This window comes from Bubalus bubalis, chromosome 12 (genome assembly GCF_019923935.1).
Source record: "Bubalus bubalis isolate 160015118507 breed Murrah chromosome 12, NDDB_SH_1, whole genome shotgun sequence".
In the NCBI taxonomy this organism is placed as follows: Eukaryota; Metazoa; Chordata; class Mammalia; order Artiodactyla; family Bovidae; genus Bubalus; species Bubalus bubalis.
This window is the reverse complement of record NC_059168.1, coordinates 14,428,155-14,452,618: the sequence shown is the minus strand read 5'-3', so window position 1 is coordinate 14,452,618 and position 24,464 is coordinate 14,428,155. Positions and strand designations below refer to the sequence as shown.

The 24,464-nt window shown below is 35.2% G+C and overlaps 1 protein-coding gene across 4 annotated transcripts in view; it reads left to right on the top strand.

Annotated features, from left to right (window-relative positions):
• The window catches only part of MEMO1 (mediator of cell motility 1), a 114,158-nt gene that overhangs the window by 52,857 nt on the left and 36,837 nt on the right, over window positions 1–24,464 (top strand). For 2 of the 4 annotated variants that reach the window (XM_025260846.2, XM_044925796.1), the window contains 3 exons: window positions 9,895–9,963; window positions 16,831–16,943; window positions 19,220–19,331. The exons of 1 other annotated variant lie outside the window; for it this stretch is intronic. In XM_025260846.2, coding sequence (XP_025116631.1) covers window positions 9,895–9,963; window positions 16,831–16,943; window positions 19,220–19,331 — 294 coding nt within the window. Of the gene's footprint in view, window positions 1–9,894; window positions 9,964–16,830; window positions 16,944–19,219; window positions 19,332–24,464 lie in introns of those variants that run through there. One more of the 4 variants, XM_025260847.2, reaches the window with a different exon arrangement.

The following is a 24,464-nucleotide window of genomic DNA, read 5'->3' as shown; positions in this document are numbered from 1 at the left end:
TCTCTAACATTTTATTCTCCCTGTGTTGAGATGTAAATGGGCAGCTAAATGTGTGAATTTGAGTACAGGGAAGAAGGGCTAGGCTGTGTTGGTATATCACACTTAACACAGTTAAGTGAGTAACTTATCACTTAAAGTCTAATTGGACTGTAGTAAATTAGGGAGTAAAATAGGAGAAATTCAAAGACTAAGCCCTTAGGCAAGCCAGCTTTATTTAGAGGTCAGGATAAAGATGAATATTTGCAAAGGAGATTTTGAAGGAGGACGAGGGAGGAAGGAGGAAAACCAAGAGTGAGTGATGTTTCTGGGAAGTAAAAGGATGAAAATGTGTCACGGAGGAGGAGATCAGGTGTGTCAAATTCTGCCAGTAGGTCAAATAAGATGCAGACTGATAATTGATAATTGGATACTGTGGAGATTGCTGGTTATTTTAGTAAGAACAATTTCTGTGGAGTGGTGGGGATGAAAGCACAGTTGGAGTGGGTTCAAGAAAGAATCAAGGAGGGAAGTGAAGATAGTGAATATAGACATTTTTTGGGGGGAGAAATTTTGCTATAAATCAATGAGGGATTTATAAACAGGGCAATGGGAATATGGTGTCAATTTAAAGTAAGAGTTATTGAAGTGTTTATAATGTTGACACAATCCAGTAGAGAAAAATTGATGCAAGGATAAGTTGGGAAGTTTGTATAAGTGAGATCCGTGGTTGGGTGAGAAATGAGAGATTAGTGATCATCTTTTTATAGTATCTCATAATATATGTTCTATTGTCATTCCCATTTCTATGCTGATATTTGACTATTATGGTTAAAATGAGGTTAGTTATTCATGAAAAACTAGCTATGCTTGTTTCCTTCTTGTAGTTAGTTTTAAATTGAAATCTTTGGAAGTGGTCTGGGAAATGAGATGTTTGGGCCTGAGTTACAAATACTTTGATTTGTAAAAGATTTCTTAAGTTACCTGAGGTTTCAAAATGAATATTGAAAATAGTTTTGGCTTTGGTGTGCATGTTTCTGCCATATAGTGACTTTGTAGCTTATATATAAATAATTTCTACTTTGTTAATATATGAAAACTTTAAATGTAGTTAAGTTCATCTTATTATATGGTTTCCAGAGATAACTTTTCCAGAGTTACCTTTCTTTTTTTTTAAGGTAGAAAAGCAATAACAAATATTTTAATGTTAAATAGGCACAAAGGGGTTTCCAGGTGGTTCAGTTGCAAAGAATCTGCCTGCCAATGCAGGAGACACAGGAGACTTGGGTTTGATCCCTGGGTTGGGAAGATCCCCTGGAGGAGTAAATGGCAACCTGCTTCAGTATTCTTGCCGGGAAAATGTCATGGACAGAAGAGCCTGGCTATGGCTAAAGTCTGTGGGGCCACAGAGTAGGACGTGACACAGGCACAGAAAGGTCTTTGTAAGAACTACTTATATAGTAATTCGACAACTTAAAATTTTAAGATTTCTGTATTTATTTAAAATAAAAAATGTATTTTTAAAATTTTATAAATTTATAGTATCTCATAATATATGTTCTATTGTCATTCCCATTTCTATGCTGATATTTGACTATTATGGTTAGCTCTCTGGGACCACCTTTTCTTAGATTGTGCCTTCATAAGAATAAATCATACAAGGGGAACCTTAAAAAGACAAACCCAGAACCTAAGTAGCACACTTTCAAAGATGCTTAAACATTTGGTCCTTTTTATATTGATGTAGATTAAATAGAATAATGTCACTTATTATTGACATTAGAAGAATAAATATTGACCCATAAACTAACTGTTGATCAGTCTTAAAGAATTCGAATCTGTATGACATAAGCAGGCGCATTTGGGAGAAGGATTCAAAAAGTTTGACTAAAAAAGATCCTTATCCTTTGATTGAAACAGAACTACAGGTTACTTAAGGCACAGGAGACAGTGTGTGGCCCAGGGATATATATTGAAATGATCTCATGAACTAGGAGTTCCAAAAGCCTTCCCGCCATGAATGCCAGATACTTTGATGCCAGAATTGTTTATCTTGCAGTATTCTTGAATAATTCAGCAACCCTTAAAATGGATCTGTACACGTATGCATCACTTAAGAAACCTCTTACTGAATATAAAAATATAAGCCAACGATTATGGAAGGGGCTTAATTTACATGATGAAACTATATTTTGCTGTAAAGCATAGAACCTGCCTCCAATGCAGGAAACATAAGAGACTCAGGTTCCATCCCTGAGTCGGAAAGATCCCCTGGAGGAGGGCATGGCAACCCACTCCAGTACTCTTGCCTGGAGAATCCCATGGACAGAGGAGCCTGGCGGGCTACAGTCCATAGAGTTGCAAAGAGTCTGGCACTACTTAAGTGACTTAGCATGCATGCACACACAATGACTATTGGAGGCTCCCACCATACATTTACAGTAGAGTTTGATTTTTTTTTTTAAGTTTTTGGCTATACAACATGGTATATTCTACATTGACAGCATAGAGTCTTACCCACTAGACCACCAGAAAAAGTCTGTTAGAGTTTGATTTCTTAGTGGCTAATCCAGCAGGAACAGTATGGAACAAAGGATACTTTTACTTTTCATTCTCCACCTTTTTTCATTGTTTGACTTTTTTCTTTCTTTCTTTTTTTTTTTTTTTTTTTTACTGTGGACATGTATTACCTTTAGTATAAAAACTGTTTTGAAAGTCAAGAAACATTTATATAGAAGACCAGGTTGTATATAGTGAAGCATACCTATAGAGCTCTTACCAGTGTATATCATGAGATAGTGAATCTTCATAAATTATCTAGTTAATTTTATTTCCTAGAGATATGCAGTCCTTGTTAAGTGGCAGGTTATTCATGGCAGTATCTCAAATCATATATACTCTAGCAGTAAAAGAAACTCAATATGCAGCATTGTGGTTAGTTTATTCTTACTTGACTTTTTAGCTCATAACACTGTTTACTTAATATTTGTGAGGTTCCAATTATAAAAATAAAATATCCTGAATAATGGCTGTTTTACCTGGACATTTTTGGGATATAACAATCTACTGATATTTTTTATTGAAGCAGGAATCTTTAGGGCCATTGAGCCATGCCTGTGAAAGAAAAGAATACAAAGTTAGGTGCAGCAGAATAAAATTGAGAGGGCAATATGGAGGTTGCTGCTTCTGTGAACTGTTTGGGGCCAGTTGTCCCTCAGCTTGATCCTGTATGCTCACAGGTGTTGTTTTTTTGTTTTGTTTTGTTTTTTCAAATTTTTGTTGGCATATAGTTAATTTACAATGTTGTGTTAGTTTCAGGTGTACAGTAAAGTGAATCAGTTTTTTATATATATATTCACTTTTTTTTTTTAAAGATTCTTTTCCCATGAAGATCATTACAGAGTATTGTGTAGAGTTCCCTGTGCTCTGCAACAGATTGTTATTAGCTGTCTATTTTATATATAGTAGTGTGTATGTTCACAGGGGTTTTTAACTTTAGATTCTAGGTTTGTAGATCATAGCTTAAGGTTGCAAACTTTTCTTAAATCTCTTAAAAAGGAGATGTCATTTCATCTAGTCCAGTCTTCTCATTTCATCCAGTGCGGTCTTTATTTTGCATTTTTTGCTGCTGTTCAGTAGAACTAGGACTACTAGATTCTGACTTTGTTGAAGTCAAATAAGTATTCTTTTACGATTCCCTATATTCTCTTTGATGAAAAGCCTCTCATAGAATATTTGTAGACTCTTGGCATTCATGGTTGATATTATATCATACTGCAAGGTCACTGTATGGAAAACTGTCACTTAACCGGTGAATGATCATGGACAGTGACTTTGCATCCTCATTTAATAGCAGCTCTGTAAGGGGCACAAATTCTGGTAGGTTAGGAACTGGACTTGCTGATACAAAGGGTCTGCTATGTAGGCGTAAAGGGAGAAACAAAAGTACTCTGCATTAAAAGAAAGATTAGTTTTTAGAGGCATAGCTCTAGCCTAATGACAAATAATAGATATTAGAGTATAATTCTGTATTTGTTTTCATGAGAAGTTATATTAAGAATCAGAGTGACCTGTAACTGCTAGCAAGGATGTCTTTGTATTAAGGATTTTAAAAACTTTAAAAAGACTGACTTGGATACACTTTTATGATGCATAGTCAAATATCTGTAGAGTGCAAATTTTCATTGCTCTTCTGGCTGTCATGCACAAAAGAAAATAACTTAGTCATTCCCTTAGCAAAGCCTTCTTTCTTGTGTGTGATCTCTTAATGGAACCTCTTTCTACATACATGTAGAATTAGATTCTATTAGCAAGAGAAAGGTATAGGGACAGAGGATCACTGGTGAGAATTGATGATAATTACTACAACTTTATTCTTTACCATATATCTGGGCCAGGATAAAGGAAAGTAATAGAAATTCTCTTCTTTGACTGTGATCTTAGTCCTTTCATGTAAGTAGAGTTCCTCACTATGGGGGATAAGAGGGATGGTATACTCAATGATTTTTAAAAAAAGATACACTGCAATGTATTCTTTATCCAGGTTAGGACTCCTCTCTCTTTGCCACTATTTTGTCTTTCGTTCAAGCATACTTTTAAGCCTTCAGCTTCAGAAAGGACTAAAACCGTGAAATCTGAGTTCTTATTATGAAACAAATTTACCTTAGTTAATCATGTTATTAAAGCTATCGTCTTTCCCTGTAGTCTTACAGGATATATGATTCTGGAATTATTCTTTAGTTGTTAGGACATTTACTTTTCCAACTCCATGGACTCTTCCCCCTTTTCCTTCAAATATGTAAAGGTTTCTTTTGGTGGTTAAGAATGGGTTCTGGAGCTCTACTGCGTGGCTTTGAATCCTGGAGTACCACTTACTATCTGTATGACCTTGAGCAAGTTTCTTAGCCTTTCCGCTTTAGTTTCTTCACCTATAAAAAGAGAAGAATAGTAACTCCTATCTCAGAGAGTTGTTAGGATTAAAAGAAATGCTTTGAGTTAACATAGAAGATTGCCTGACATGTGGTAAGCACTTAGTAGATGTTAGTTACCACCATTAATCATAACTGCCCTCTTCTTCTTTTTCCTACTTGGTCACTAAGATATGTCAGTTTTTCTTTTTAGACTCTAGTGCATTGATTTCTCATTTCCCACTGATGCTGACGCCATTCTGGACCATGACATTACTACCTGAAACCTCAGTTTCCGAGAGAGCTTCATGTAACTCTTCTGTCCCTAATGTCCTCTGTGCTTGTGTTTCAGTACACGATGACAGTTTTACGAGGTCACTTGCCTGCTCAAGAGCATACATCAGCTTTTCAGAAACTTGTTTCACCAAGTCCAGACTTGATACTGAGTCAGAGTCTCATTCTGTCTTAGTACTACTCTCTTATTGCATTCAGGCCAATTTCATATTTTCTCATTTACATCATACATTCGGACATTTGCTCATGTTTTTCCTTCAGCCTTTATTCCCTTCCTGCATGCCCTTACACTTCTTCTCTTACTATTTCTGTCCTACCTGTTCTTCAAGAATCTAGTGTTTCTAAGAAGTCTGGCATTTAAGAACGCACACACTTACAGTGAATTAACGTATGACAAAGGAGGCGTGATTATACAATGGAGGAAAGACAGCCTTTTCAATAAATGGTTCTGGGAAAACTGGACAGGTACATGTAAAAAAGTGAAACCATTCTTTAACTCTGTATATAAAAATAAGCTCAAAATGGATTAAAGGCCTAAATGTGAGACCAGACACTATAAAACTCCTAGAGGAAAACAGGCAGAATAACTCTCTGACATAAATTGCAGCAATATCTCTTTCAGTCTATCTCCCAGAATAATGGAAATAAAAGAAATAAATAAACAAACATGGGACCTATTTAAATTCAAAAGCTTTTGCACAGCAAAGGAGACCATAAACAATATGAAAAGACAGCCCACAGAATGGGAGAAAATATTTGCAAATGATTTGACTGACAAGGGATTAGTCTCCAAAATCTATAAGTAGCTTGTGTGCCTCAGTATCATCAAAACACACAGCCCAATAAAAGGGCAGAAGACCTAAATAGACATTTCTCCAAAGAAGACATACAGATGGCCAAGGGGTATATGAAAAGATGTTCAGTTGGGAGAAGGGATAGTTAGGGAGTTTGGGATTAATATGTACACACTGCTATATTTAAAATGGATAGCCAACAAGGACCTACTGTACAGCACATGCAACTCTGCTCAGTGTTACATGGCAGCTTGGATAGGAGGGAAGTTTGGGGAAGAACCGATACATGTATATGTATGGCTGAGTCATTTTGCTATGCATCTGAAACATCACAACATTGTTAATCAGCTGTGTTGTTGTTTAATCGCTGAGTTGTGATAAAAAGTTAAAATATGTATTTTAAAAAAAGAACTAAGCTTGAGTAGTAACAGCATTGGTAAAACTGGGAGAGACTCAGAAAGACAGGTTGATTTAGAGATTGGAGCATAGATTGGGGTTCAGGGCCTTTAAATTCACGAAGAGCAAATAGTAACTAAGGTCTGAAAAGCAGATCTAAGAAGAAAGGACCAGTTCAAGATATAAGAATTGAGAAGTGGAGGAATGTGAAGTGAGTGACAACTAAGAGCAAAACAGTGTTGAAAATCTGAATGTCATTCACGTTTGAGACAGACCAGGACAGGTCCGGATGGATCAGATGAATTTTAAGGTCCACATGGCAGGGCAAGACAGTGTATTTCTGAATTGATTGGAAGGAGCCAGTAATGTTAAGATGAGGAACAGGTGTTAAGAATCTGAAGCAGTTGGTATTGGTGTCTTGGGCACTGAAAGATGGGGGTTATAATTGGATCAGATAGAGCCTCTGGTTAGTCTGGAGTATCAAGATTAGTACAGGATGACAGCAAAACTGAATTTGCTGAGCCACAGGACAACTTACATTACTTCGGGCTAGAATTAGAATTGGGTTGTGAGAATATCGCTATATTGAGGCAGTTTGATAGGCTCCCTTGACAGAGATGTGCGAATGGAGTGACCACCATTAATCTGATGAGTAAAGCCTTCCGTGATTACAGTGTGCTTAGCATATGTCCCATGTTACTTTAGTCCTAATTAAGCATGCACATTGCTATCTTGTATGACTGTGATTGACTTATGTGACTTTTTTTCTGTGTTTAGTTAAGATGAAAGTACCATTTTTAAAACAGCTCTATTGGGGTATGATTAACATTCAGCTCCATATAAAGTGTATAGTTTTATATGTAAGTTTGAAATATGTATATACCTGTGAAATCATTACCACAATTAAGACAGTGAACATACTCCTCATCTTCAGAAGTTTCCTTGTGCCTTCTTTACCTCTCTGCCCTTCTCCCCACCCTTCTATGTCCACTGATTTCCTGTCACTATAGTTTTTATTTTTTAGAATTATTTATTTTTTTAATTTAAGTATAGTTGATTTACAGTATTGGGTCAATCTCTGCTCTACAGCAAAGTGACTCGGTTTCACACACACATATATGTATATATTCTTTTTCAAAATTAAACATTTTTAATTATAGAATTATTTAAATGGAATCATATAATATGAAACTTTTGTCTGTGTTCTCTCACTCAGCATATTTATTTTTCTTTATTTTGCCATTCCTTTTTTTTAAGCATAATTATTTTGAGTGTGTCAATAGTTTGTTCCTTTTTATTGCTGAAAAGTTACTTTGTTGTATGGATATTTTTTAATTTGTTTATCAGTTCACCTTTTGAGGGATAGTTGACTGTTTCTGTTTTTGGCTATTGCAAATAAAAATGGGATGAATATTGGAGTATAAATCTTTGTGTGCACATAATGCCTTTTTTTTTTTTTTAGGAGTGGAATAGCTGGCAGGAGTTATATGGCAGAAGTATGCTTAGCTTTTTTTTTTTTTAAAATAAAGACATTGCCAAACCATTTTTTCCAGAGTAGTTTTACTGTTTTGCATTTCCACAAGTACAGACTGAGTTTCAGTTCTGCATCCTTGCCACACTTGGTATGGTCACTCATTTTATTTTAGCTTATTCTAGTGGGTGTTTAGTGGTAGCTCATGGTTTTAATTCGCCTCTCCTTAATGACTAACTGATGCAGAGCCTTCTCTTGTATGCTTTTTTGCCATCCCATGTGTTCTTTTTGAAAGTATCTGTTCACATCTTTTTCTATTTAAAATTTTTAAAAAATCATAATAAAATATACGTAACATAAAATTTGCCATTTTAAGGATTTTTAACCATTTGTATAGTAGTGTTAAGTGCATTCACATTGTTGTGTAGCCAGTCTTCAGAATTCTTTTTGTCTTGTAAAATAGTTACCTGTGTCTTTTTAAAGCATTAGGTTGTTTTGAAATTTCTTTGTATATCAGATATAAATCTTATATCAGATATTTGCTTTTTCTTTATATATTTAGATATAAATCCTTTATCAGATATATGCTTTACAAATATTTTCTCCCAGTCTGTGTTTTGTCTTTTCAGTTTACTGTGCATCTTGAAATTGGCCATGATAGGAATGATTTACTCCACATTAATAGGCAGATTGCTACAAATCAGGACTTTATTTTTTGTTGATTATATGTCTATACTTAAGAAAAGAAATGGGGAAAAGTTAATAATGCAGGTTAAACTTTATGGTATGTCTATAGCTTTACAATTGTGACTAGCACAAAGAAATGAGGAAGAAAATATGCTTTCCAGTATTTAAAAAACTACTGTCTAATAAACAAAGACATTTTTCAAGTTGTTGAATGAGTGAAATTCAGACATATGTCTTCATTGTTTCACTCTTTTCATCTGCAGTCATTATTTGGCTAATGATTAAAGAGGTCAGCTAAAATCAGGGAAAGCATTCTGGGACAATCAATTGCCTGTGCGGAATTTGCAGTAAAGGATATTACATATTTTTTCATTGTTTGTAAATTGTGTGATATATATCTTTTTATTTCAGTAAAATTTATAATAAGCTTCTGTATATATGTATACATTTTTTTTTCCCTGCAGAGCCATTTGTTAAACATTTACTGCCCACACACTAGAAGCATTAAAGAAAATATTTCTAGACTCACATAACATGAATCAAGAAAGAAAATTGAAGTTCTGAAACGAAGGCATTGTATGGGTGATCAGAGAACTAATGTAAAGCTAAGACCAGAGGGTGAGAAGGATAGAATGCATAATAGAGAGAGAAAATGAAAGGGCGTGGTACGTAAAAGGCCAGGTCAGGTCTCTTACCTCTGCGTATGCAGAGGGACATGAGCTGTTTCTCATAAGGTATTTGTTTTGCTCTGATTTGACTTGCTTTTAATCTTATCGTTTTTGTGTATGTAATAGTCTGTTGATGGTATTGAACAGGAATGTTAAAAACTCACATCTTATTATTAGTGTTACATTGCGTGTTAAGTCGCTTCAGTTGTGTCCAACTTTTTGTGACCTGATGGACTATAGCCTGCCAGGCTCCTCTGTCCCTGGGATTCTCCAGGCAAGAATACTGGAGTGGGTTGCAGTGCCCTTCTCCAGGGGATCCCAACCCATGGATTGAACCTGAGTCTCTTTCATCTCCTCCGTTAGCAGTCAGATTCTTTACCACTGACTCCACCCGGGAAGCCCCTTAGTATTACATTAGCAACTTCAAATAAGCCATGAAAAATTTAAATCTAATTTTTCCTTTAGATCAAAAAAAAAAAATTACAAAATACTTTTTAACATTTAAAATTGGAACACAGAACAATCATGTGTTCCCTGTGCTATTCTAGAAGTTGCATCATTCCCTACATTGCTTTTTAATCTATACACATAATTCTGTTATGTTTACCATAATTACTATATTTCTTTCAGAAGTTATTTTTCTCCCAGAATGATTTGCTTTTGAATCTGATCATTAAGTTAAACATTTTTTTGTTTTGTAGCCATGCAGGGTATACGTACTGTGGGTCTTGTGCTGCTCATGCTTACAAACAAGTGGATCCATCTATTACGTAAGTAATATAGCTAGATTCCATTTTGATTAGGTGATTGGCGATTATATCATACTTACTTTGTCACTGAAGTAATTTGTTTTACATATTATATATTTGATTTCATTAAGAATTTGACTTTTTATCAATTTGATTATAACATGTAGGCTATAAAAAGCTTTAATACTGTTTTTCATTATCTGAACATTTGGTTATTACCTTCCCTTCGATGGTGAAATATTTAGTTCTGGAAATGTTAGATTGTTAATACACTATTGTGATTTTGTAAGAAATATATATTTGGTCATGTAGATGATCAAAATATATTTCACATATATATTTAGTTTTCTTCCATAGTTCCCCAAACCATTAGACTTTCCTAAGTGGTGACATTGGCAAAAAAGGTGTTTCTTGTATGTTAATGAAGTGACTTTTGGATCCCATCTAAGAGTGGGGACTGGTTGCCAGAATATTCAACCTGTGTTTAGAAGGTTGGAATTTTCATTCCCACTTCCTGACCTCCTCTGGGGAGGGGAGAGGGCCTGGAGGTTGAATCAATCATGATCTTGATTAAAAGCCCCAAAGGGCAGGCTTTGGAGAGCTTCTGGGTTGGTGAATGTGTGGAAATTCAGGGAGAGTGACCTGCCTGGAGAGGGCATGGAAATTCCTGGCTCTTTCCCCTAAATTGCCCTTTGCATCTCTTCCATCTGGCTGTTACTGAGTTACATCTTTCTATAATAAACCAATGATCTAGTAAGTGAAATGTTTTTCTGAGTTTTGTGAGCCGCTCTAGCAAATAAACTGAACCCAAGGAGGGGGTCATGGGAACCTCTGACTTGTAATCAGTCTGTCAGAAGTACAGGTAATAACCTGGACTTAATTGGAATCTGAATTGAAATTCAAGGGGGTGGTTGTTGGAATATCTCTAATCGGTAATGCCTAAGTGACAACCTGGGCTTGTGACTGGCATCTGAGGTGGGGGATGGCTGTGGGGACATTCTTGTAGGACTGAACCCTTAACCTGTGGAATCTGATGTTGTCTCAAGGTAGATACTGTCAGAGCCTAGTGTGCCCCTCTCCTGCCCCCATGAATGCACTGAGTGGAAGTGGGTCCAGGAACATGACCAGTTAAATAGTTTGCTTTTTAAAATTTTCTTTGAAAACCTGGAGTTGAACACTTTTTAAAGAAAAATCCAAAGCCCTTTGTTCTGTTTTAATCACTTTATAATTGAAAATTTCTTATTGTACTTGTTAAATTCTGATTAATGAATGAAGAATAATTTCTCATTGACAGGAAAAGGTATCTGAATTATTTTAGAATCTGACAATGAATTTAATATGGTGTTTGAAGTATATTATCTCATAATAATTTAATGACAGCTCTGAAATTAGCTTAAAAAAATCTTCCTGGCAAATTGAGACTGAGTCATATAGTACTCTATAAAATGAGAAAGTTGTGAACCTTAAAAGCTTAGTATACCACTCTCTAAAATAAGAAACTTGTGAAATTTCAAAAATTTCTGTAGGAAACTTTTAATTCTGTCAGATGTCAATTGGTTGATTAGACCTGTACTAGCATAGATGAAGTATAATCATTCGTGGTAAGATGTAGAAATAACTCACAGTAGCCTGAGTTTAAGAGAATCTCACCCTCAGCCTACTTCCTTGCCTTTGAGCAGTTTGTTCAAATTGTTAAAAAAGCTGCTCTCTTTGTTTTTTATGTAATAAGTTTGCCTGCACATTTTATCAGGCCTTTATTGAAAGTTATTTTTAGTCAATTTTTAATAATAAATAGACTATAATATTGCCAGATAATTTGAGGAGAGTCTTTAACAGATATTTCATAATACATATTTAATGTATAATTTTAACGTGTTTCATGAATAAGAGTGAAGTGGAAATTAGATTGTAAAGCTTTTTAGAAACATCCTTTATTTGACCCTGGTCTATAAACCGTCTATAATCAAGGCTAGTTCATATAACAGCTTTTTCCAAACCTTTTCCTGTTTGGCAGAATTTTTTTGATGATGATATGTACTGAAACGGCACCCCAGAATTAATTTGGCCTAGGAGTGCATAGAGAGTCTGTATTGATATAAGTGGAAATTGTGTGTTAAATAAGCTGATGGACAGTAAGAATGGAAGGGAAAAAATGGTAAAAAGGAAAGAGAGTAAAAGGTAAAAAGGAAGGACTGAGGAGGTGATAAAGGCGATCAGTAAAAAGAAAGACAAATGATGGGTAATGTGAGTGATCACCTTATTCTTGTAATTATTATATTGGAATTGAATTCTGAATAAATAAATTTGAAGGTCTGAGTGTTGAAAATGATCATTGACAGTCATAGTTGTATTCTCTTGAAAGTGGCTCTCCCTGAGATTTGCAATGTCTTCAGAGTCCTTTGAGAAGATAGAGAACACATGCTTTTGGGAATAATAAGTATAGAGAAAAAATAACAGTCCAAGAGAGAAGCTTGAACTTGATACACTGGCTTCCATTCTTACTTTCCTATTCTCTACATGTCCACCAGGATCATCTTTTGTGCATAGGCTTTGAATGGATCTTTTACCTTGGCATGATTTTTTGATATCTTACATGACATTTTGAAAATACTTGTTCATTGAGTTAGGCAGGTCTTTCAAATGTTGACATTTTATCATACAATGTAAAAAAAAATCACATTTGTTAATATCACCATCAATTTCATTAGAAATATTTTTAATTATTGGGACGCTGTCAATCTCACAGTGATACAAGTTTTGCAAAAGTCCTAACTTTCACTTAAAAGTTTCAGTTTTATCATTGGCAACAATATGTCAAATGTTTTCTACGAAGTGTCAGGCTCATTTTGTTTGTTTTCTAGAAAATCTCTGCCAGTTAGCTAAGTTGGAATAACCACAATTTCTCTGCAGTCATTTTTTGAACTCAAAATTGTGTTCCATGGGGAAAATGTTTACTTTAGCTCATAACTCAAAAACACACAAATGCTTTTTCCTTGAGACATGCTTCTGTATGTTGCAGAGGTGCTTTGTGCATTTATTACCACAAATTGAATGCATTTTGTCATACAGCATATTTTAATAAAACTGTATTCAGAGTTCAGCATTTAATGAAATGAAACTGGCTTTAAAAAAACAGCGTGGGTGAAGGTGAAGAATACATCACTACTAGGACATTTTTATTCCATTGTCTTTATTGTAGCCAGCAGTTTACACAGTCTCACTTTTGTACCACAAGTGCAAATAAATGTTAACACACTGCAAAGGCAGATAACTTCTTTGTATTACTATGAAAATAGTTTTGATTTTGTGAACGCCTTGAAAGGGTATTGAGGAATCCACAGTTCACACTTTGAGAACTGCTATAATTCAAGGTGATTGGATTTATATTGTGGATAAGGTATTGGAGATAGCATCTCTGGGGAGATGATCTTTAAGCCAGCAAAAGAAGCAATTAATGTGAAAAAGCTTTGAAATAGGCAGAGGTATCCTTGTCGTCAGGGCACTGCAAAGACCACCAGTGTGTATAAAGTACTGTGATCTAAGTGGGGGAGAATCACACTGGAGGGACCAGTTCATTTGAGACTTTAGAACCTGTTTTAAGGATTTTGGATTTTATCCTCTGACCATGAAAACCCTTTGAAAGACATTTTAAGTGGGAGAGGGATATGATCTGATTCATATTTTAGAAAGAGTACTCTGGCCATTTAAGAAATTTTTAAAATGATACATTAAGTTCTTTCCCGTATTTATAGTTGCCAAGTCTTTTCCTATTACTGAAACTTTAAAAACTGAAACTCAGGATGTTACTTAGATAATAACTTGATTTTGATTCGTATCTTTCAGAAAACTTTGCAGGGCAGAAAAAGAGAGCCGAAAGGAATCTTCTTTGGGGCCACATGACATTTTATTTTTCAGTTAAAATATCTCCACTAACTATGAAACATTAAAAAACAAATTACTTGTGTTCCATTACTTAGTATAAATAGTTGACTATGAGAACAGGCATTTAAGTAACTCATGTGTTGAGTGCACGGACTACTCTCTTAGTAACTCCACAAATGTGGATTCTCTGGAGGTATAATTATATGTAAACTACATTATTTCCTGAAAGAATACTTACTGATTTTTTTCCTGTTTTTTCATATTAAAGGTTTCTTTTATATGTATAGTAACAGTGATTATATGCAGATATTTTAAAAGTAACCCCTTTACGACAAAGCACTTTGTAATTAATTAAAGGGAGAGAAAGTGGCATTACTTCCAGTGCTTACATTATCCATTTCTCTCCAAAATATGTGTATGGCTTAGGTGTTTATGGACCTAGCGATCTAGGGGGGAAGAAAGAGAAAAGATGTTATTTTTTATTTATGCTGTTAATTGTCTTTTAGCATGTAGCTAACACAGAGATTCAGTCTGAGATTAGTACTCATTCAATGTGTATTTTGTTTTTCCTTCTTTTCAACAATACTTAGCTTTTTTTGGTTTGTTTTTTGGTATATCACTTTTAAGGGTTTTGTATTGATGGGACTTAAATCTCTTTTTTCCCCTGGTATCTCTCTTAACTAAATGCAGAACTTCACTGTGTTACTTTTGGGTGACTTTCAACCTTTGGGGTACCCAGCTGGATAATTCAGACTGATGGGAGCTCTTTTCTGAACTAGGCTTTATCTTTTCATCTCAGTTGGGTCTGACAAAAACACAAGCAAGATGAATAGCCATGTATTAAATTAGAGGAAGCAGTTAGGCTTTCTGACCTCGGGTCTTTATTTCTGAAGTAATACTCATCTTTTAATCACTGTTAGAAGAACCTTGTTACACTTACCTATGAAATATATCTGTGCCTCAATTGATATTATAAAAGTCATTTCATGTTTTAATTATCCTGAATTCCCAGGAGTGCTCTGATTTTAAGTATTCTAGTCTTCTTTTCTTAGAAATACATTCCTCAATCATAAAAATGCTTTTCTTTTCTTACTTAGCTCTTAATTCATACTGGGTTGGCCAAAAAGTTTGTTAGAGTTTTCTGCTTACGTCCTGTGGAAAAACCCGAAGGAATTTTTTTGCCAACCCAATACAGTACCTTGTCCTTAAGCAAGTTTCCTAAACACTCAGGTATACCATTATTTATGTCCCACGTTAGACTTTAATTTTAAAAAGTGTGGTGTTATTTATATGCCATTAAGGTGTGAGAACATAGTGGTGTCTCTTTGTTCATTTAGGAATCTGTGGATTTGATTTTTTTTTTTTTCTTAAACGTTATTGATTTGCTCATAGAGATGATGACAGGAAGTGAGTATTAGCAGGGGAGGTGAGAAAAGGGATTACGTTTCTGACTAGAAATGCTTTGTGGTCTTACGTGTCTGCTCTGAGTGACATCTTGAGGATTGCAGTTTCTTCAGGAGATTTTGGGACGAAACTGAGAATCACCTTTTCCTTACCTACATCTTTCCTAGCTCCCCCAACCCTCCCAACACCTCAGATAGCAAGTAAGATACACCCAACCATAGGTTAATTTTCTTAACCTCTAATAGAATTTTATAAAAATAAATACTTTGCAATATGCCGCACATTCCTTGGCCTGCAAGTTTTCGATGTGAAACAGGTAGAGCTCTGGTGTCTCAGTCTTTGAGTGTTTGTCCCTTAATTGAGCAATGAGTAGCTTTTAATTTTCTCTAGAAAAATTTTAATTTTTCTTAGAGTTTCCTGTCTGTGAGCGTGTGTGTGGTGGGGAAAGTTTTGTTCATGTAAATCTGGGAGAATAGAGAAAAAGGAGAGTTTTGGAATTCAGATTGTAGAGATGTTTGAGATAGAATAAGAATTCGTCCATTTTAATCTTGGTGTTTGAGATAAAGGGATTGTAAAGATTTAAGCTACAAGTTAGCCCCGTTCTTTTCTTTAGCCTATAGTGCAAAGAACACATAATTATGTTTGTTTTTGGGAATGACTTCTACCGTTCTATAGGAACAGATAAAGCTTACTATACTGAGTTCTTCTCAACAAAATGCCTTTCTTCTCTGCCATGGATGAAATGTGGAAATAGCTTTATCTGAATAATTCTTTGTAGTAGTATGTTGGATTTTCATACTTTATACTGTTATGTAGTTTTATTAAAGTTGTAGGCAAGTTTAGGATGTGTTTGAGATTTTATTTAATAGCTGGAATGTTTAAAATGCAATTAATGTAGCTATTGAAAACCTGTGTTCTAGCCATTGTGAATACAAAGGTGATTTTAAGCATAGTCAGTTGGTTTACTGTAGATAATTAGTAACTGGTATTTCCAGGTATTGAACATGATTCTTTTAAAGCCCTTTCAACAGAAAGACAGAGACAAGGAACTGAACTGAATTTAGAAGCCAGTCATTAGGTACACTAGTTTGCTAGTGCTGCCATAACAAAACACCATAAACTAGGCGATTGGAACAACAGAAATTTATTTTCTCCTCGTTCTGGATGCTGGAGAAGTCCAAGATGAAGGTGTTCACAGGGTTGGTTTCTTATGAGGCCCCTTCCTTGGCTTGCAGATGGCTGTCTTCCTGATGTCTCTTCACGTGGTCAGTTACCATTTTGTGTGTGCACCTTTGGTGTCTCTTTCTCTTCTTGTCAAGACACCAGTCATATTGAATTCAGGCCTCACCGTAATGACTTCACTTTAACTTAACCACCTCTTCAAAGACCTTATCGCCAAATAGGTTCCATTTTAAGGTACAGGGGGGCGGACTTTATGTATGATACCAAGAGAACACAATTTAGCATGTAACAGTAGGTGATGAAATCAAGAAGGAAAACAGTATTACACGTAATTTTTTAAAATTACTTTTTTTTCTTTTTACTTAATAAAGTTTGTGTAGAAGTGCAATTGTCCTGTGTTTTTTGTTGTATATCTCCTAGCCGGAGAGTTTTCATCCTTGGGCCTTCTCATCATGTGCCCCTTTCTCGATGTGCACTTTCCAGTGTGGATGTATATAGAACACCTCTGTATGACCTTCGTATTGACCAAAAGAGTAAGTATATAGAACTCTTACAGCTTGTAAACAAAGTTTTTAAAAATAGGAATTATGAGTTTATTTTAAGTTAAAAATATTACTTTTGTAATATTTCAATTTTAAAAATAAAATTTGTTGTAACAATCTGCAAAAAACAAAAACTAAGAAAATCTTCCATATGCCTAAAAGACAACTGCAGTTTTTCTGCCAGCCACAAAAATCTGTAGATTCACTAGTCTCTGAACTGTAGTGGTTATGTTTATAATCAGGGCAGTACCATGTACTCATTGTAGCATCAGAAAAGAAATTGGTACCCACAACAACTTGTTGAAAGATTTTGGGCATGTTAGTCTTCCTCTGTGTATAACAAATCCCTCACTGTAAATGGATAATGAGGATAATGATTTTATTTCCTTGTTTATGGTTTTTATGGGAAAAAATGAGCCTGTAGTTGTGAAGCTCAGCAAGAAGAGTGCTACATAAATCTTGTGTATTTTATTTATAAAACATACCTATTATTTTGATTGTTAAAATAAGATTCCAGGCGTCACATTTTTTATTTAGTTGTGTCTCATTTTGTACACTGAATGTGTAAAGTAAAACTTTTTCTGACTTTTAATAGTATTTTTGGAGGAATGGGTAAACATAATTCTAAAAATGCCAAATAGTATGGAAACTACTAAAACAAACACTCATGTACTTATCATTCACACTTGACTCAGACTTTCTCCTCATCTGAACTCACTTTACATTCCCACATTCCTGAAAGTAACCACATTCATGAACTTAGTGTATATCCTTCCAGTTCATCAAATTATATTTTAATTATGTTGAGTGTTTATTGTTTTAAGAAATTTTGCAGCAAATTCTTTTGTAGAATAAAAGAAGCTATTTGCAAAGGAAATGGTCACCTCTTTTTAAACTTTAGGCTTAAATTTTCATAATTTTGGGCTTTATAGAGTATTAGCATTTTGTTGTTAGGATATAGCTTATTAACAAAACTGGAATATTTCTAACCTTACTCCCTGGAATGGCTTTAGGCTATGTAACTTTTAAATTTTTAAAATGCTTGTAAAATTTTTATTTTTTCTTCCAGTTTTAGTGAGATATAATTGACATACGGCAGTTTTAAAGTATGACACAGTAATTTGACTTTTCATATATCATGAAATGATAAGTTTAGTGAATATAATCTCATATAGATACAAAATTAAAGAACCAAAATAATATTTTTCCCTTGTGACGAGAACTCTTAGGATTTATTCTCAACAGCTTTAATGTATAACATGCGGCAGTGTTCATTATATTTATCATGTTGTACATAACATCCCCAGTACTTACTGATTTTATTACTGGAGATATGTACCTTTTTACTACCTTCATCCACCCTCTGGGTCACACTTGCTTTGTAAAACCTTGTTAGAGCATTCAGAAAATTTTGGTTTTGGATAGCCTAACAATGAGAATTTTTAATCAGATGCAGTTTCATAGAAGAAAAGTCATACAGTTATTTGTTTCTTTTTTTGATATTGGTAAACCCATTTAAGGATTTAGTTATACAAATGCTGGTTCTGTTCAATGATAAAATAAAAATATTCTTGTGTCTTTTTTGTATTAAATTCCATTATTTTCTTGCTATATAATATCTTGTTTTAAGTATAATCCATCAGAAGGGTCTGAATTGCTAAATCATTTTAAAAATTTAAGATTAAGGCATAGTCCTGTGGTAAATTTATATTCCAGTCTACCTGACAAGTTTAATTCTTAATGTTGAGGAAAATAACATTTTCAGTAGGAATTTTCTGTTCTTGGTATAACAAAACCTGAGGTGTAAAACAATAATCGTATACATTTTATTTAAAAATAAAACAAAACTCAAAAACTGTACTATTAAACCTCATGAGGAAGTAGATGGGGGGATTTTTCCATATTTCAGTAGGAGTTTTGATCAATTGTTCTTGTTAGTATCTTGTGGTTGATTAAGGTCAAGGAAAACCTCAAACTTAGAGGTGATTTTTAGATATAATGAAAGGACCTGATGAAAATTTTAAATTATTATTTTTTATGTAACTATATAACATATGAAAATGCTAAGTAAATCATTACGTGTCTGACTGTTTTGTCTTATATAAGAAGCTAGTTGTTTTTTCCTCTTTTTAAAACTAAAACCAAAGGAGAATATTACATGATACTTTTGTCTCTTGCCAAAGCATGTAGTTTTGTGTTACTGGGTAGTCTCACAGGATAAGGATATACATTAATACATTTGTTTTACTATATTTTGAAACCTCTAGTTTACGGAGAACTATGGAAGACAGGAATGTTTGAACGCATGTCTCTGCAGACAGATGAAGATGAACACAGTATTGAAATGCATTTGCCTTATACAGCTAAAGCCATGGAAAGGTATACTAATAAATATAAGAAATCCCAGAGAAATCATGGATATTAATTTCTTTGGAATTATTTTAACTAGGGTAAGATGATCACTAGGATAAAGAGATTTAAAAATTCTTGTTACAGTGAAATAAAGAATTTGAGATTAGATTTTTCTGAATGTGGATTGAAGTTGGTTTTGAGTAGTTTGCCTATGAAGGTTAAATTTATGAAGTGGCATGGTTGTTTTCTTAGGTAGAAATATTAACAAGAAAACCCATGTGTCTATGTGTTTGTATGTATTGGTTTGCCTGTTATCTTATTCATTATATATTTATTTATCTCAGAATAACAATTACATTCTTTCATGGTATAGTGCTCCAAGTAAGTAATCATAAAATTTTAGATTTGGAAGTAACTTTGGAGGTAATTTATTTCAGCCTTTATCAACGTATGTGAATCTCTATTATAAAAGCAATTATTATGTAGTAATATATAATAAGTGAGATAATCTATATATAACATAGATCTATTATAAAAGAGATCTCTGTTATAAAAAGTGCTGACATCATTACTTGCTGCCTGCTAAGAGCTCTGTCTTTGAGGACAGCATGCTCACTAGACTGTGAGTAGGGTGAGGACAGGACATTCTGTTTTCCACTGTTACCCCGGGCCTAGCACAGTGCCTGTCACATAGTAGTCATTATTTTGGTAAAATGAAAGAATTGTTTTAAGAGCTTTCTTCTTTCTTGAGGGCAATATTCAAATTAGAACGTTTTTCTTTTGAAGGTCACATTTCTGTACTTTTTTCAACCATTTCCTTCATATGGACTTAATATTCCATATGTTTTTAGTTTGATTAGTTCTAAATAGGGTGAGATTATTCCTTCTCTGGTCCTCATTACTGTATTCTCTTAGGAAAATAAGTGGTACATCTTAGGTTTGTAGTGAATATTTGTTAATTAAATGTGTTAATGAAGTATGAGATTAACAGTTTTTATGCTGATATAGCTTACTTACTATTGTCTGATACATTTGCGGTCAGCTCAAACCCCAAGGATTTTTTATACTGTTAAACTAGATTATTTTCTCCTCTTGTGCTTCAGTGGTTGGTTTCTTTTTAACCCTAAAAGTGAATGTCTCTTCAGTTAATTTTGTTTAATTTTTTCATGTTGGTTTTATTCCATTATTGCAGTTTGGAGAGTCATTTCCATTCTTAATTCTGTTATCAAAGTAGTATGTATTTCTCTCAGTCTCATGTTGTCCACATCTTTTCACAAAAATAACTATAAGGATTACATAGCTGAAGAAGTTTGCAAAAATAGAGTGATATTAAATTGTAAGCAGTATAATTTTAGGTTGTGAAAGTGAAAGTTGCTCAGTCGTGTCCGATTCATTGCGACCCCATAGAATTCTCCAGGAATTCTCCAGGCCAGAACACTGAAGTGGGTAGCCTTTCTCTTCTCCAGGGGATCTTCCCAACCCAGGGATCAAACCCAGGTCTCTTGCATTGCAGGCGGATTCTTAACCAGCTGAGCCACAAGGGGAGCCCAAGAATACTGGAGTAGGTAGCCTTTCCCTTCTCCAGTGGATCTTCCTGACCCAGGAATCGAACCAGGGTCTTCTGCATTGCAGGTGGATTCTTTACCAATTTTAGGTTAATTGTGTTTTAATACCTTCTAATCCTTCAGAAAATTTTAAAGCAGTATAGCCTGTTTACTTTTTGAAATGCTAGTGTCATCAGAGCATCCCATTCTTCAACTGCAACAGGACATTAAAAAAACTTTTGTTCCTGGCTAAAATGTTATTTCAAAAGTAAAACAGGTGTAATGTGGAAATGTAGGAAAAGAGAAATTTGAAACCAGTGAACAAAATTTATGTTTGTAATTTCCTCCATATTAAATAACATTAAATTACCACTTTTAAATATAGCGGCAATCCACTCTAGCACTCTTGCCTGGAAAATCCCATGGACGGAGGAGCCTGATAGGCTACAGTCCATGGGGTCGCAAAGAGTAGGACATGACTGAGCGACTTCACTTTCACTCTCACTTTAAGTGTATCACTTCTCAGGAAAACCTTCCTTATCTCTCAGATTACATTGCTGCTGCTGCTAAGTCGCTTCAGTCGTGTCCGACTTTGTATGGTCCCATAGACAGCAGCCCACCAGGCTCCCTCATCCCTGGGATTCTCCAGGCAAGAACACTGGAGTGGGTTGCCATTTCCTTCTCCAATACATGAAAGTGAAGTCGCTCAGACATGTCTGAGGTGCCTTCGTCCGTGTGATTTTCCAGGCAAGAGTACTGGAGTGGGGTGCCATTAGGATCCGTAATACTGACTCTTTGAAAAGTACCTAGTACTTTTCCTTTGTAACCTTTGCTGCAAGCACTGCTTACCATTACCTGTATCAGTTGTCCTTTACTGAATAACAAATTGCCTCAAAACTTACGACTTAAAATCATAGCTGTTTTTATTGCTCACAATTTTGGGGTCAGGAGTTTGAGTAGGGAACACCTTGCTCTGGTCCACAAGACACTGACTGAGATGATTGGAATAGGCCTTGAGGATCCAAGATGACTTTAGTGCTGACTTTTACTTGAGATACCTCATTTGTTCTCTATGGCCTGTTTGTTTTTTTTTTTAATCAGCCAGGGCTTTTTTATCTTTTTGGCCTGTCTCTAGAAGGATGGTCTGGATTTCTTTACATGGTGATTCTGGGTAACAGAACAAAACCAGACATTTCTTGGCTTATTAAGGAGTAGGCCTAAAACTGCATATCATCATTTCCACTGCATTTTGTTTCTCAAAGGAGAAATAGATGCCACTCTTGATGGGAGGAGTAGCATAAGTGTACAGGAGTAGGAGGAATTGTTGGCAGGCATCTTTGTTGATGGACTACCACAGTTCTTCCTGTGGTAGACAATTCATGTTTCTCCAACATGGAGGACATCTCCTAAGATGCCCAGAAATCTCATCCAGTTATGACATCATGTTCAAAGTTCATTATTTTATCATCTGAATTTGGTTGGGATGTGGATGAGGCTCCTTGAATGCAGCTCTTTTTGATTTGGTTACCTGTGAACTGGGAAGGCAAGTCTCCCCGTTGTCCACGCCCCTCCCCAGGCCCCAATATACTTAGTATGCGGTTTTGAGACAGACAGTTAATCACATTGGAGGGTGGAAAAGGGAACAGCATGTAGTAGTCTCTGTTCTAAAGCAGTTCTGAAATCTAACCAGGAAACAGAAAATGTCCTTGATTATGGCTTGGTTCTATCTTCTGATAGTGGTTTCATAATTCATTACAGATGGTTCCTGATTTATGCTGGCTCCACTTAGGATTTTTTGGCTTTTTGATGGTGTGAAAGTGATACGTAATTAAGTAGAAACTGTACTTTGAATTTTGATCTTTTCCCAGGCTAGCAATATGTATGATACTCTCTCATGTTTCTAGGCAGTGGCAGGGAGTCGCAGCTCCCAGTCAGCCATGTGATCATGAGGGTGAACACCCAATACACTTAAAAATCCTTTTGTACTCAGACAACAATTCTGTTTTTCATTTTCAGTACAGTATTCAATAAGTTGGGCTTCCCAGGTAGCTCACCTGGTGAAGAATCCTCCTGCAGTGCAGGAGACCTGAGTTTGATCCTTGGGTTAGGAAGATCCCCTGGAGGAGGGCATGGCAACCCACTCCAGTATTCTTGCCTGGAGAATCCCCATGGACAGAGAAGCCTGGTGGGCTATAGTCCATGGAGTCGCAAAGAGTCAGACATGACTGAGCGACTAAACACAGCACATTCAATAAATTACATGAGAGATTCAGCACTTTATTATAAAATACACTTTGTTTTAGATAATTTTGCCCACCTGCAAGCTATTGAAAATATTGTAAGCACACTTAAGGTAGGCTAGGCTAAGCTATGCTATTTAGTAGGTTAGGTGTAGTAAATGTATTTTCAACTTATAATGGATTTATTTAGATTTAACTCCATTGTAAGCTGAGGAAGATCTGTATTATTCTTAGCTCTTGGCTGGGTCCTTTTGGCTCTTGGCTCTATTCTTTGAGTCCTTTTTACTTTTCCGTAAGAAATGGGCTTTGTTTGCATCTGAGTAGCAGTTTTATTCTGCTTTATGTGACAGTTAAAAGCCTAAAGGCCTCTTTTCATTTGAGATAGTGTTTTAGTACAAACTGATAGAACTCCATTAACCACTTTGTGGATTTTCTATATATAAGATTAGAAGTGCATTCCATTAGACAAAAGTCACATCCACAGTTCTTACTGAGACAAGATTCTTTCCACTTTCTTACGGAGATAGGATTCTCTCCACTTTGGAGCCCAAGTTAGGGTCGTGTAATTTCTCAGAAGCCCTTTTACCTGCCTGAGAGAATATGCAAGCATGGTCTGAAGTCTTCTGTGGTCCTAACAGGCTTTTACAGATGTGGTTTTGATTTGATGATTCTGAGCCCATGTTCTTGGTAGTACTCTGTATTTGGTCTTTGTCCTTAGGCTGTTTGCTTGACAGTGTTTGGCTATCTGTAGAGGCTAGTGATGAGAAACAGTTATTTTTTAACCAAGAAACTCCTAGTTAGAAATATTTCTTTTAAATTCAGCTTATAGTTCTTTAACTCATGTTTTTCTTCTTACATCTCCTCATATTTGGCTGTGAAGAAGCCATTGACACTTTGAATATTTTGTTGGGGAATCTTAGTTAGATTTATAGATTCTCTTATCTTCTAAGTTTTGTCATGTGACAGTTCTATGCTAATTGTTTTCTGCCAGGAAATAATATGGATAACCCTTCTTCGAGCAGTGTCCTTACTGCTTGTCTACTTTTCAGGCTCCTTGTTGCCCTTTCACCTTCCACCTATCTCTTGTCCCCAAAGCCAATATTATATTTTCTAGGTGTTTCTTTTAGTAATACACTTTCCAGGCACCCATTTTTGGTCTCGGTTATCAGTTGTAGCATGGCATATCACCTTAAAGTACTTTTTTTGTTTTCTTATGATTCTTTGGGGTAGAAATTTGTGTTCAGGGATGAGTGGCGACCAGTCATCTCTATTTCATTTGCTGTCAGGTAAGATAGGTTGACTTGGGCTAGAGGTTCCAGGGTGCTCACACTTTCTGTCTGGGGCTTAATGCAGATTGTCTACTAGGCACCTTCGTT